At 33.2% G+C, this 13,749-nt stretch overlaps 2 protein-coding genes and 2 non-coding genes across 7 annotated transcripts; all 4 read right to left on the minus strand.

Annotated features, from left to right (window-relative positions):
* Positions 1–1,103: 1,103 nt before the first annotated feature.
* On the minus strand, positions 1,104–1,175 carry TRNAM-CAU. Its single transcript has one exon. It is a non-coding gene; the product is annotated as a tRNA-Met (tRNA).
* A 1,364-nt stretch (positions 1,176–2,539) lies between these two features.
* TRNAM-CAU lies at positions 2,540–2,611 on the minus strand. The gene has a single exon. It is a non-coding gene; the product is annotated as a tRNA-Met (tRNA).
* A 135-nt stretch (positions 2,612–2,746) lies between these two features.
* LOC110624528 (serine carboxypeptidase-like 18) lies at positions 2,747–6,073 on the minus strand. Its single transcript, XM_021769724.2, has 14 exons — positions 5,808–6,073; positions 5,565–5,701; positions 5,357–5,433; positions 4,772–4,894; positions 4,522–4,624; positions 4,379–4,416; positions 4,179–4,280; positions 3,979–4,065; positions 3,742–3,894; positions 3,580–3,651; positions 3,371–3,489; positions 3,180–3,293; positions 3,027–3,093; positions 2,747–2,939 (listed from the first exon to the last, which is right to left on the minus strand). Exons 1-14 carry the CDS (start codon positions 6,056–6,058, stop codon positions 2,856–2,858), a joined length of 1,527 nt encoding a protein of 508 aa, XP_021625416.1. The 5' UTR covers positions 6,059–6,073; the 3' UTR covers positions 2,747–2,855.
* A 1,577-nt stretch (positions 6,074–7,650) lies between these two features.
* On the minus strand, positions 7,651–11,715 carry LOC110624149 (serine carboxypeptidase-like 17). Of its 4 annotated transcripts, none has more exons than XM_021769267.2 (15): positions 11,642–11,715; positions 11,350–11,567; positions 10,969–11,194; positions 10,741–10,877; positions 9,978–10,054; positions 9,761–9,883; positions 9,583–9,685; positions 9,469–9,506; positions 9,298–9,399; positions 9,104–9,190; positions 8,692–8,982; positions 8,481–8,599; positions 8,084–8,197; positions 7,947–8,001; positions 7,651–7,821 (listed from the first exon to the last, which is right to left on the minus strand). In XM_021769267.2, exons 3-15 carry the CDS (start codon positions 11,160–11,162, stop codon positions 7,738–7,740), a joined length of 1,524 nt encoding a protein of 507 aa, XP_021624959.1. In that variant the 5' UTR covers positions 11,163–11,194; positions 11,350–11,567; positions 11,642–11,715; the 3' UTR covers positions 7,651–7,737. The 4 variants fall into 4 exon arrangements, with proteins under 4 accessions (XP_021624959.1, XP_021624961.1, XP_021624958.1 ...); XM_021769269.2 differs by having other exon boundaries at positions 8,692–8,763; positions 8,833–8,982; positions 11,350–11,688; XM_021769266.2 differs by having other exon boundaries at positions 11,350–11,695.
* Positions 11,716–13,749: the final 2,034 nt, after the last annotated feature.

Raw genomic sequence — 13,749 nt, forward strand, 5'->3', positions numbered from 1 at the left:
AGGCTCTGATACCATGTGCGAAAGAGAGAGAAAAAAAACTTTTGAATTCTTATTTCAGAAATAAAATGACGTTACAGAGAGATCCAGAAGCATCCTGCTTCCTTATGTACTCAGACAACTACACATGCACATCTCGTGCCAATTACAGCCCTATTACAATGGAAGGAGAAATAAAAGAAACGACACAGTTTCAAACATATGCATATACATTTAATTTAAAACGATGCAGTTTCAACACGCATGCAGGCAGAAATGCAAAGTGACTGGATCTGCTGTCTTTTATTATGTCACGTCACCAGACTGAACTTTTTTCTACTGAACTGGGCTTGTGAGTAACCCGACTTGCTCTGTGAGTCTGAGTCAAGGCTGTAGGTGTTGAACCGATCTGCCGAGGTGGCTTTATGAATTTTGAGTCAATACTGCCTTTTTGAACCCGACCTCATCTTAGAATGGTGAGACGCAGCGTCCATATATATATATAAAAGGATAGTATTTAGAAAGACTGAAAAATAATAGCAATATGATAAGCAAAATAACATTAAATAATTGTTTAATTTCCTCTTTTTTATTTTTGCAATTAAGAATAATTTTAATAACTAGAAAATTATTTGTTGATAAATTATATTAATTTGTCGCATTATTATGGATATAAATATTATATTATAAGACATGTGAGAATATTTCATAAAGTCGGATATATTAGAACCATCACATTATTGTATTGAAAGAGAATTTGACATTATTGATTTTAGTATTTGAAATAATTTTATTATTATAATTATTATTATTTACTAAAACAATGATAAATTTTTAGCATATTAGGCTAAAAATCTAAGATCTAGGAAGGAAAAGAAATAAACCCTAATCCATAAGATTATAATAAAGAAAAGTTTTATCTAAATTTTTAATTAAGATATAATATGTATATTTTTATCTTAAATTTACAATGAAACAATTTAAAAAAATTTCCTATTAATAAAATATTGTAATAAAATGTCGGAATTAATGATAATTTCACAATAAAAGCAAAGACGCAGGAGCTGAGATGTACAAGTTCTATAAAAATCAATATGAAAAAAAAAAAATAAAAAATCACACTTACATATCAAAGCCTGGTTTCGATCCAGGGACCTGTGGGTTATGGGCCCACCACGCTTCCGCTGCGCCACTTTGATTAATTATTAATTTTTAGTCAAAGAAACAAATAGAATTGTAAAAATCGTGGAGGAAGGCCAACAGGTTAAAAGCCGGGTAAAATCTGAAGGTCCTCTGAAGGCCAACAGGTTGATTCAGAGATGATTTAATACAGACGAATTTAAAATGAAGCTAATGGTGATTGGTTAAATTTGTGAATGAGACAAACATCAGCTTCTGCTATCTCATCTATATTTACTAACTACATATCAATATCAATATGAAGCCTGCATTGTTTGATTTTTTGTTAGGATTTAACATTTGATTTTGGTTTTTGAATATATTTTAAATTTATTCAGTTTTATAAATTTGATTTGATACGAAGATGATGTTATTGGAATGGTTGATTTGTGTTTGGATTTAAGTTTTAAATTTAAAAAAATAAAAAAATTTTTAAAATTTTTGTAAATGGAATTTTATTATATAGGTTCTGTTGTAGTGAGTGAGATATTAAATTTTTATCGTGATTAATCTTTGTAATAATATTTTATAAAAGAATTGGACATATATAAATATTTGTATTACTAATATTTGGATTGGAGAGTGTAAATTTTTTTTTCTCCTTATTTATTTCTTAAAAAACAAATCGAAGGAGTTTGATGACCTGAGATCCAGAAAAATAGGGTTTTTACAATGGGTTTTGTAAAACTTAGAAAAAGCTTAAACCTAGAAGAGAGCATTTCTCATTTTATAGGTTTCCTTTTGTCCGCCAGTGACGTGCCGATAGAACGAATATCAGTAGACCACCTGTTCCTGCCACGCTGATACGGACGTACGAAGGAATCAAATCTCTGCCCCATGCATAACGGCCTCTGATCCTCTCCAGGCTAGGGTAGGCAGGTCTACAAGATGGGTGGACGGATCCTCTTTCGAGTTCTGGGCTGGGCCGGAGAGTGAGGATAGAGCAGGGCCTAAATGGAATCGGCCTAAGGAGTAGAGGTGGCGTGGCCGGCCTGATGAGGGGAGCCGGATGAACCTGGTCATGAGACTTAGTGGACTGGACCCAATTGGCGTGAATGGCTTGAGAATCTCTGAGCAGTGGGCTATTTTCATGAGCCTAGTCCTAGACGGGATGAGGTGAACTCAGGGGTCATCAGAATTGATTATTAACGATTTAATTATATAAAAATATTTTAATATATTTTTTAAAATCAAAAAATCAACTTATTAATACTAATAAAATTTTAGGATTAAATAATATATTTTTTTTTAAATTTCAAAATCCTGTGAAAAATGTTAAAAGTCATATACCAGTCTCTGATTGTTATAATAATTTCATCTCAGATTATATTGATTAGTCTTAAAATAGAAAACATTTGGATGAAAAAAAATGGAAGCCTCTCTTTATCAGAGCCTGGTTTCGATCCAGGGACCTGTGGGTTATGGGCCCACCACGCTTCCGCTGCGCCACTCTGATTGCTGTTATTATAATCAAGAAAATTATATAGAATTGTGCTGGGCACTGCGTTGAGGTAATTTGCTGTTCTGTGACATCTCTTTTCCTGTTATTTCAATCCCTATTCTTGGGATCTAATGTGTAGAATTTGGGACAGATTATAAAGATTTTTTTATTATAATCTTCTTATTATTACACATTCAAAGATTATTTATCAAGAAAATAATCCCAATAAGAGCAACTAATAATTAAATCCGAGTCTCATCTACAGAGGATAGTAATGAATCCACCTCTGAAACAGTTCATAGCATTCTCTCCGATAGTACTCTGGTGCTGTGTGACCCGCACCCTATACAAGGCACAAGAAAGAACTCATTAGACTACTGCTCTGACTTAGCTTTCATACTTAATATTGAAACATGATCAATCTACTTGCCTTAACAGTTGCATATGTCAGATAAAAAGTTCCGTCCTGCCAGTAATTCACATACTTGCTTGTGTATCTACATTCATATCAAGTGGCATTCTGAGTTGGGTGATTATCCTTATTCATTGACAAAAGTGGACAGAATTCTAAGTGATTGCTTACCCTGCAACTTGCCCATCAACGAACCACGGTCGCCACTCATCAGAAATTGTCAAATTCAGAGATGTTATCCATGTTTGAGTTGCTACAAATGGAACAACCATGTCATGATCTCCACTGCAGCAAAAGAAATGAAATCTATATCAGTGAGTAGATTTTGAACTACGCTCTACAGTGAGAGTTTGGTTCATTACGTTTGAACTAGAAGTTCCAAGCTCTTGCTACTGAGATAACGATGAACATCAATAACACTTCGAACATCTTCTGTGTATGATAAGGTCAGGTTGCACCTTTGCCATGTCGATACGGTTCCCTGTTATGAAACAGACTGAGAATCTCAGCATCATTACTTTAAACCTAAGAAATGAAAAATCATAATCACTTCTCTTCGAAGTCATGAAACCTTTCGAACGTGCAACGCATCCTGGACTTGGGGATTATTTGCCCACACATAGGACAGAACATAATTAAAATTCTGCGAAAAGAAGGAATATAGACAGGTGATTACTTGCAAAGCTACAGAAATATGCAAGAAAGTGCAGAGTATAAAGAGGGGGTAATTTACTCGACACCACAAGTCAGGAATTCTTGGTGGTGAAAGGATGAAATTTGTGGGATTTTCTTTTGCAGATCTTTGACCAGTTGGTGGATTTTCACTTTCGGATGCAAAGACACAACTGGGTTCCAAGATATCATTGGCATATAAATCTTTTATACACTGCAAATGCAGAGGCCTTGATATTTATTACCAACCAAGTAAAGAAAAGAAAAAAAAAAATCAAAATAATGATCCTGTGTTTACGATTTCATAAGCTCCAAGTGCAGCTACACATGCTGTGTTGGATGGATCTACATCAACATAGGACTCGTTGCAACTCATTTTAAGTTTCTGCAAAAGCATAAATCATAGCAATAAACAATCACTTCAGTGAAAATTTTTTCTGAAATTTTTATTCTTGAGAACATCTTGGAACATCCTGGAGATTAGATCACATCACCTACCTCATATAGTTGATCTGAAATTAGAGCCATCCTGTGAGCAAATATTATTTTTGAATTTGCATTCAGAATTTGATCTGTAGTTGGGCTCCCAAGCAGAAAACCCTGGAAACATTTTCAAAGAAGATTATCCTGGAATTCACATTCTTACCTTAATTTCCTGGAAACTGTAAAAGAAACTTGTAGATTTCAAACAAGTGCACCTTGAGATTCAAATATGGGTTGACCATTGCTTCATTAGCTGCAAAGTAGTTACACAGGTAAGCTTGGCAAGCCAGAATACAAGTATACAAGCAAAAATTTCCAGAGAGTTTATTAAATTTCAAGTTCACACATGAAAGCATACCCTCTACCACTTTCTGAGTGATCAATGGAACAATGAGGCCAGAGTAAGAATCACCACCAATAAAAAGCTGAACTAGCAAATATTGTGGGTGTTCTAGCAACCACTGCAACATAACTAGGGAACTTCAATTGGGATATTGATGAACAAATTGTGAACTCCTGTGTTGCACATTTCTAAGAACATCCCATTTTGATTATGGAATTTTAAATAACCTTTATTCATTCATTTTTTTCCATTAAATTTGGCTAACCTTTCTGAGGAATTGATAAGACTGCTCTGCTGATTCTGAGTCTGAGGTAGGCCATCCTTGTGGAGTAGTAGAATAAGAAAAACCTGTGCCAACTGGTGCATCTAAAAAAATAAAGCTGGCTGTCTGAAGAATTATGAGCATTCATTAATTACATATGTTCAGGAAAACAATAAGAGAATAAATGAATAAGAAGGGCTGAGTGAGTATTTACATATAGGAAAAATTACTGTTTAGTCCTTTTTGTTTAGTAAAACGCTATTTCGTCCACGTGATTTTGTAAAATTAACTACTTGGTCCATCTATTTTCAAGAACACATTAGTTAGCCCCTATTTTCTTTAAGTGTGTTAACTATCTAGTCCTTCCTGTAAAATGAAATGGTTGTAATTTTGAAATCGTAGAGACCATTTAGTTGTATTTTTTATTTCACATATTACTAATGGCTTACATGATTGGAGAGACTAAATAGTTATGTACTAAGAGAAAAACAGAAATAACAAATGTGTTTTTAGAAGCAGAGGGATTAAGTAGTTAGTTTCATGAAAATATAGAGACTAAATAGTAATTTTCCCTTAAATATACATTACCCTTGTCCATGCATATGGGTAATACTTCAATTTTGGCAAGCCTCCCTTGTAGTTGTTTATGTCAAACTCCATTGGACCTGCTTGAAAAAGATTGAAAAATGAATGCAAAATGGGGTTCAAATTTTTTGCTCTATGTTTGTGCTTTCTACTTTCTAAATGAGCAATTCCATTATAATGAAGAGAAGAGAAGAGAAGAGAAGAGAAGTACCGATTTCATAGATTATACCACTGAAAGAAGAACAACCAGGTCCACCAGTTAACCAGAGAAAAATAGGGTCTTTTTGAGGATCACCTTGTGATTCAATGAAATAGTAGAACAGCTCAGAATCACCAACACTTGTATACCTTCAAGAAAAAAAAAAAAAAAAAGAAACTCGAATCAAAATCAATACACAGGAGCAACCGATTCATTGGACACAATACAATTCTAAAAAGGATAATCAAATAATACCCAGTTTCAAGTTTAAACGGAAGTTCACCGTCAAAACCAGGCAGGTACTCGACAATTCGGCCGGAAAGGGTAACATTTGGTAAGAAAGCCATGAGAAGAAGCAATCTCCAACAGTAACTCCGCCAGTTTACATGTCCACAAGACATGAAAGATTTGTTTGCTAATAGCTGCACAAGTTGAGAAGCCATTGCAGTGAGATGAGAGTATAGACTTCTCTCACTTTCTCCCCATATATATTCAGACAGCTCCATTACTTATACAGAAATTATCAATTAAATCAGTAATTTAGGATTGCTGTGCACTTAATATAAGTTTGACTATTTACATTCTTCAACATTATCAAAAACTCTCATCATATTTTTAATTTTTAATATTTGACTTTTAATTTTAGAATTTGTATATTATACATGATGACATTAATTTGAGCACGGGTGAGCATTCTCGGTTCGGTTTTAAACCGAATCGAATCGAACCAAATAAATTAAAATTTAAAATTTTAGTATTTATGAAAATCAAACCGAACCGATTTTGATCAGAAATCGAACCGAACCGAACCGGTCTGATTCGATTTGATTTGTTCGGTTTCAATTTTTAATAAATTTTTTATTTTTTATCCGTTATTTTTAATATTTTAAAATTTAATTAAAATATTTTAATTTTGATATGATTTAATTTCTCCATATTATTAAAAATAATATATTATTATCACTATATCAGTTCGATTTAATTTTTTTGATTTTTTTTATTAAAATTGAATCAAATTAAAATAACTGAAATTTTTAAAATTAAAAATCGAATCAAACCAAAATAAATAAAAATTCGAATCAAATTTTTAAATTAATTTAATTTGATTAATTTTTTCAATTTGAACCAAATTCTGATCCTACTAAAATCTATATTATTTCTGTTCATGTTTCTACCAACGTTGGTCTTCTAAAGATTAAAAAAAAAAAAAACTTACTAATTGAATTAAATAGTTAGTAGACATGTGACAAATTGACCATAACAACCCGGTATTTTGTATGGTACCAAACTTTCTTCATGGATCCACAGTTGTTGCTTTTACCTAAATCACATACATGTGTTCACTCGGCTACCCATCAATTTGTGATAGGTGTCTTTAAATTTGGATTAGATTTCAAGTTTGTTTGATTTTCATTCTCTTTTATGAATGAGTTTAATATAAACACACTGGTTGAAAATTAAGTTGAAGCTCCTTGCTTACCAAGCTGGCAGTAGCAACAGCACATAACAACAAACTTCACAGTATATGGCAATAATTCATGGTTGGTTTCTCCAAATTGCTATCTATCTTAAACCCATTCATCTAATTGCCTTAAAAATCTCAATTCCATGATCGATTACGAAGCATAGAACATGTTCGACGAAATGCCTCAATGGAACTTGGAGTAATAACAAGCGAGTTGTTGCATGGAATTTGATTATTCCATGAGGAGTTGGTTTACAAAGTGGCAAGAATATTCAATAGGATGTGCCCCCGGAAGTGAGAAATTTGATTTCTTGGAACTTGGTGATATAAAGGTGCTACTGAATAAGTAACAAGTTGATATTTTAGAGAAATGCATGAGAGAGATGTCTGGAAATTTAGATCATAATACACAATTACAAAGATTTCCCTTGCATTTTCCTGCATGAAAAATATTTTCCATATTGTTGGAAGCTCACACGGTATTTTTCTAGACAGAAGAAAATTAAATTATTTTTAAGAAAAAATAACTTCCTTTTTTGAAAAATAAAATTAGTTTATGGACTATAAAAATCTTATTAATTCTATTATATATAAATTTGTTAATAGCTTTACTTTTTAAATTACAAAGCAACAAAGGAAAATAAGTTATTTTCTTATAAAATATGGAAAATATCATATTTTCCATTAGTAAACAGAGTTTAAATCTCAATTACAAAATGTCTAGAGAGGATAATAATGAATCCACCTTTGAAACATCTCATAGCATTCTCTTCGGTTGAACTCTGGTGCTGGGTGACCCCCACCCTAGATTTAAAAGACATTAGAACTCATGTCACTTCTCTGTGATTGCTGACATATGCATAACAAATGGCGCAATACAAAAATATAAATTAGAAAATTAATTTTTTTAAAAAAAATTATCTACTTGCCTTTACAGTTGCAAATGTCAATTGAAATCCATGTTCTGCATACTTTCTTGTGTATCTGCATATTGATCAAGTCATATAAGGGGTTTCAGTTTTATTGATCAAAGTAAGTTCACAAGGTCTTCAGTACAATCACCTACCCTGCAACTTGGCCATCAATAAACCATGGTCGCCAGTCATCTGCAATCGTCAAATTCAGAGACACTATCCATTTTTCAGTTCCAATATGGGGAACAATCATGTCATGATCACCACTGTATCAAGAGAAAATCAATATAAGTGGGTCGCTGGCGATAAATTTATGATGTATTTGAAAAAAAAAAAAAACTTGGAGTATATGATGATCATTCATTAATTTACAAGCGATTTCAATACTGTAACTACAATATATACATTATAATCATTGACTATAATGTAATTTACATTAGACTCACCATGACCGATGCTTATAATAAAATTCTTGAACATACCATGGTTGTGTTATATAATTTCTAAGAAATGCAAGAAATGTGACAGTAAAAGTATTCGATTCGTTACGTCTCAACAAGAAGTTGCAGGCCTTTAGTACTGAGATACTGATGAACATCAACGACACTTCGAACATCTGCTTTGTATGATAAACTCCTGTTGCACCTCACCCATTCTGATATCATTCCCTATTATTACCACATCAGAATTAACATCTTCAGCAACATTAATTGTTTCAAACTAAAGCACTATATATTCAATACCCTGACAGTTTGCAAACCTTTTGAACATGTAACGCATCTTGGACTGTAGGATCATTTGCCCACAAGTAGAGCAGCATATAAACAAAATTCTGCATAAAGAAGCCGATTACTAGCAAAGGTAGAGAAGTTATGAAAGAAATTGAGGTGAAGCAATTTACTTGACACTGAAATTTGGAAATTCTTGGGGGTGATGGATGGGTGAAATTTGACGGGTTTTCTTTTACAGATCTTCGACCAGCTTCTGCGTTTGCTTTCCAGGATAAACAGTTAGGTTCCAAAACTTGTTTGCTATTTATATCTTTTACACACTGAGAACATAGAAAATATAAATCAACCTCTGTACAAAGAGAACTAATGGAAAATTAGTTTGAGAAAAGAAGAGGAGCAATAAGAAGCAACTGTTATATTGATCCTCTAACTAGTAATTACCACTTGATAATATGCAAGAGCTGATAAACACTCCGAGTTGGATGGATCTACATCCACATACATCTCATTGCAACTCGTTTTAAGTTTCTAGAAAAGCATAAACCAAATTATCAAATTAAAATTTTCCACAACTAGCATTATGAAAATGTTCATAAGATTGATAAGTATATGAAAGGAAGAGTTCATTGTCCTACCTCATAGAGTTCATCTGAAATAAATGACAACCTGTGCGCAAGGACTATTCTTGAATTTCCGTCTATAATTGAATCAGTAAGTGGGTTCCCTACAATATATCCCTGAAGAGAACTAATATTATATTACCCTAAACTAAATACAAGACATAATAATAATAATAGATCATGTACTTGAAGATTCAAATGCGGATGAACCCTTGCTTCATTGCCTGCAAAGCAATTAATTAATATAACTCAATCTTGGCCAGGCAGAATATTAACATAAGCTCACATATGAAATTTTACCGTCTATGACTTTTTTAGTGATCAGCGGAACAGGAATGCCCGAGTAAGAATCACCACCTATAAAGAGCTGAAGTTTCAGATACTGAGGATGTTCGAACAACCACTGCAGTTAACATAAGTTGGGAACTTTATCATTTAGGCTGACAAAATCAAATAATCCCTTTTGAACTTTTCTTACCTTCTTGAGGAATTGATAGGATTGCTCTGCATATTCTGAGTCTGACATATTCCATCCTTCTGGAGTCCTAGCATAAGAGAAACCAGAGCCAACTGGTGCATCCAAAAATATAAAGCTGGCCGCCTGAAGAATTATGAGCATTCACCAATTAAATTTCTCCACCAAAACAATAAGGGAAGAACTGTAGAAGGCTGAAATAGGAGCACATTAATACTACTTTTGTCCATGCATATTTGTAGTACTTCAATTCTGGCAAGCCTGCCTTGTAGTTGTCTACGTCAAACTCCAATGGACCTACTCAAAAATATTGAACAAATATGTTAGAAATATGGGGAGTCCACACTGATTGAGAGAATCCTTCTCAATGAGTCTAGAAAAAGAAAATGATGCCACTGTCATTCATGCGTCTGAAGTTTCTATTTTACCAGCCTAACGGGAGTGTCCTGGCTCACTCTCATCCCTAACAAACTATTGGATCTAATACCACTTTTAGTAGATCTAAGGTAAGAATCCAAAACGCTTAAACAATTTTTTTTTTTCAGCTTTATGAAAACTGAGATCCACAACATATCTAATCCAAAACCTTGATGCAATACTCTATGTATCCTTAACAGTTAACACTCATGCCTTTCACTCGTTCAATCTCGTTCAGCTCACACTTACAAATTCCCAAAGAAACTGTTCTTTTTTCTTTTCATAATGATGCCATCATCAATGTTCTTCCGAACTTATGATAAAATGATAAAACATCAGTATACGAGATGCATAAGTTAACTACAAACCTTAGCTAACGAGTTTGTAATTCTGATCTACCTTATATTATCACCAAATCAAGTAATATAATCGAATAATATTAAAACCCTTGTCTTATAATAGATAAAACTGTTGTAATCAGAAGTTCGGAGATGAGGACAGGAAACAAGCAATGAAAAGAGTGAAGAGTAAACATAGTCAAAGACAGTCGTTCTAGATTTGAGTACCGATTTCCAAGATTAATCCGCTGAAGGAAGAACAACCAGGTCCACCAGTTAGCCAGAGGAATAGAGGGTCCCTCTCTGGATCCCCTTGAGATTCAATGAAATAGTAAAAAAGCTCAGAATCACCAACATTTATGTACCTTCAAAACGCAATTACAAGCTCATCAACACACAAATGTAAGCAATTATTTCAATAATGTCCAAAAGAAAAATATAGCATATACCCATTACCCAGTTTCAAGTTTAAATGGAAGTTCACCATCAAAACCCGGAAGCTGCTTCACAATTTGGCCGGAAAAGGCTACATTTGCAAAAAGAAGCCATGTTAAGAGACCAAAACATGTGGATGCACTTGTTAATCGCTGTACCAGAGCAGCCATAGCAGAGGGTGTGGTTGTCCCAAAACTGAGTGTAGAGAATTGCATTTATGGTGTTTGTCTATGCATGTGCTGCGGGCCTGTGAGGTCAAAGTCAGTGTCGCATTGAACTCAGTGTAAATTTGTAAAAAAAATAAAAATTGAGTCGAAGGTTCGAAGTATACACCCAGCAAGTAATGTATAAATATATCTATATATATATAGAGAGAGAGAGAGGGAGGGAGAGGGATACAACCCTAAGACAAAACGACTGCAAAACAGGAACCAGCCATGGAGTAGCCACCGCCTCCATATCCCAGCTAACAACCTCTGCCTAATCTCTTGGAGGAGTTGTTAACCTATGCAATCCAATGGATGAATAAAGAAGCAAGGTGAACAAGCAAGTCAGTAGCGCTCTATGCCTACTTGTAACGATGTTGGAATCGAAGCTGCGATGGCCGACGCATCAGATGTCTACACGGCAAAAGGAAATTGCAAAAACGAAAATTCTCACTGTCACTCCCTCTCAAAAGCAAATCCAGCATTACCTGAGAATCAACTTCAACGATTACCTTCCCATACCCCAAATCTCCTGCCTCATTTACACCATGCAAAAGAGCACTAAGATGGATGAGAACTTATGTTGTTGCACCCCTCCCTTCAATTAATGACCTCCACTTTTTAAATTAAGAAAAATTAATATTTAGTCCTCCTAATACTCATTAATTAATTTTTTAATTTGAAAAATATATTAAAATATTTATAATTTTACAAAATTTATTAATTAGTTAATTCATTAATGATTAAAAAAATTAAAATATTCTCAACAGATAACAGATAAAAAGTATTGGATTATTGAAAGATGATGATATTATGAACTTGATATAACAAATAGCTTTACATCCATTGCAATTTATTATTGCTACTAGAACTATAATGGTCCTCTAGATGTGGAGGCAAGCACTTTGGTGTTCAAATCGTTGGTGTCCTCAATATTTTCTACTTAACTCTGTCTTGCAGTAGAATGCTCGTAGTTGGAGAGTGATTGCGATGCTTTTTTTTTTTTTTCATGCTACTACAAGAGAAGCATGGCTGAAGTGATTTTAGTAGATAGGTATATAAATAAGCTTGAAACAGGCACGGTCTCTTTGTTTACGTGAGGTGCCTTTGATGATGAAATTTGCATACCCAAATCTAGAAACAAATCAGCAAAAAGATGTATGTCATCCATACATGTCTCATTTTGATTTTGCATGTGTCCAAAGTAGCTAGAGCTGTGTTTTGTGGTTTATGAAGAGTGATGGCAACCAAGCAACAAACGATATTTTGCAAAGATTCTTGTAGAGAGTGATCCCTGGTATAGTACTTGCATTCATTATTAAAATTATCTTTTCTTATTCTTATTCTTATTTTTATTTTTATTATTATTATTATCTTTAAAATCATTATGGTATAATGTCATTTTATTAGGTCTATATGATGGTACAATTTCTCTTAGAGATCTATAACTAAAATTAATGACTTTATAACATTTGCAGTGGTTTTTGGCGACTAAAGTATAATAGACTTATCAACCGCTAAGTAGACTTTTTTTTATTAGTGATTTTTATAAAGAAATTATTTCCTTTTTAAAATCATATTTAAATTTTATTTATATATTTTTTTCTTTGTAGATAGATGATAAATATGCTCCTATTGCTTATATGGATGTAGCTATATCTATTGTATTGACTAGTGCTGCAATTATTGAAAAATATATAAAGAAAAAAGATCCAATATACCTAGAGAGCCTCATATATATACTATATGCATTTATTACATCGAGGTGTGATAAACACTGTGTTGAGCAACTTCGAATCATACCTCTTGCATTTAATAATTTTTGTGATCTCCTTACTAGATACCATATTTTTATGGTCAACTATAACTATAAATATGTGTATTAAAGAATAAATAATGATCTTTTTAAAAATTGTTGGACACAGCACTCCGAGACTTAGTCTGGTGGAAAGTGCATCCTTGTAACCTTGAGAGGTTTAAGGTTCGATTCCCCCGACCCCTATTTCAAAAAAAAAAAAAAATTGTTGGACACAATACTAGATTTCGTACGATTGCAATCGTATAATTGTAAGAGTATATTATAGATCTGTTGAAACTATTGATTGATATTTTAGAATTGTATTGAAAACAATTATAGGATTGTACAAGTATCTTATTAAAGATCCAGACAATTTCACTCAATAACTAAATATTTTATCTTATTTTAAGGTAATAATGTTTTTGTTATTTTTTTTTCTTTTTAATATCATCTTCTTATATATTAAAATATTTTATATTACTTTTCATTATTATAAGCTGAGATCTAATAAAAGGTAGGATTATGATATGTGTGTGTAAGTTCCCTTTTGAATGACCTCTCTATCTTCCTTTATCTTTTTTCCTTTTGTCTTCAAGTGATGTGTAACCGCCACCCTGCCATAGTACCACATGTCGTTATCACTCAGAGTTGTACGTATGGACGTATTGCCCTTTTCTTTCTTCATCGTCAGACGACTATTTAATTCTCTCCGGTACCCGAGTTGTCATGATCTTGGATGTGTAGGGGTCTGTTCTCCCACTGACTCATCAAGTCATTTGAGCTGGATCCCTCTCCATT

Source organism: Manihot esculenta, chromosome 10, assembly GCF_001659605.2.
Source record: "Manihot esculenta cultivar AM560-2 chromosome 10, M.esculenta_v8, whole genome shotgun sequence".
Taxonomy (NCBI): Eukaryota; Viridiplantae; Streptophyta; class Magnoliopsida; order Malpighiales; family Euphorbiaceae; genus Manihot; species Manihot esculenta.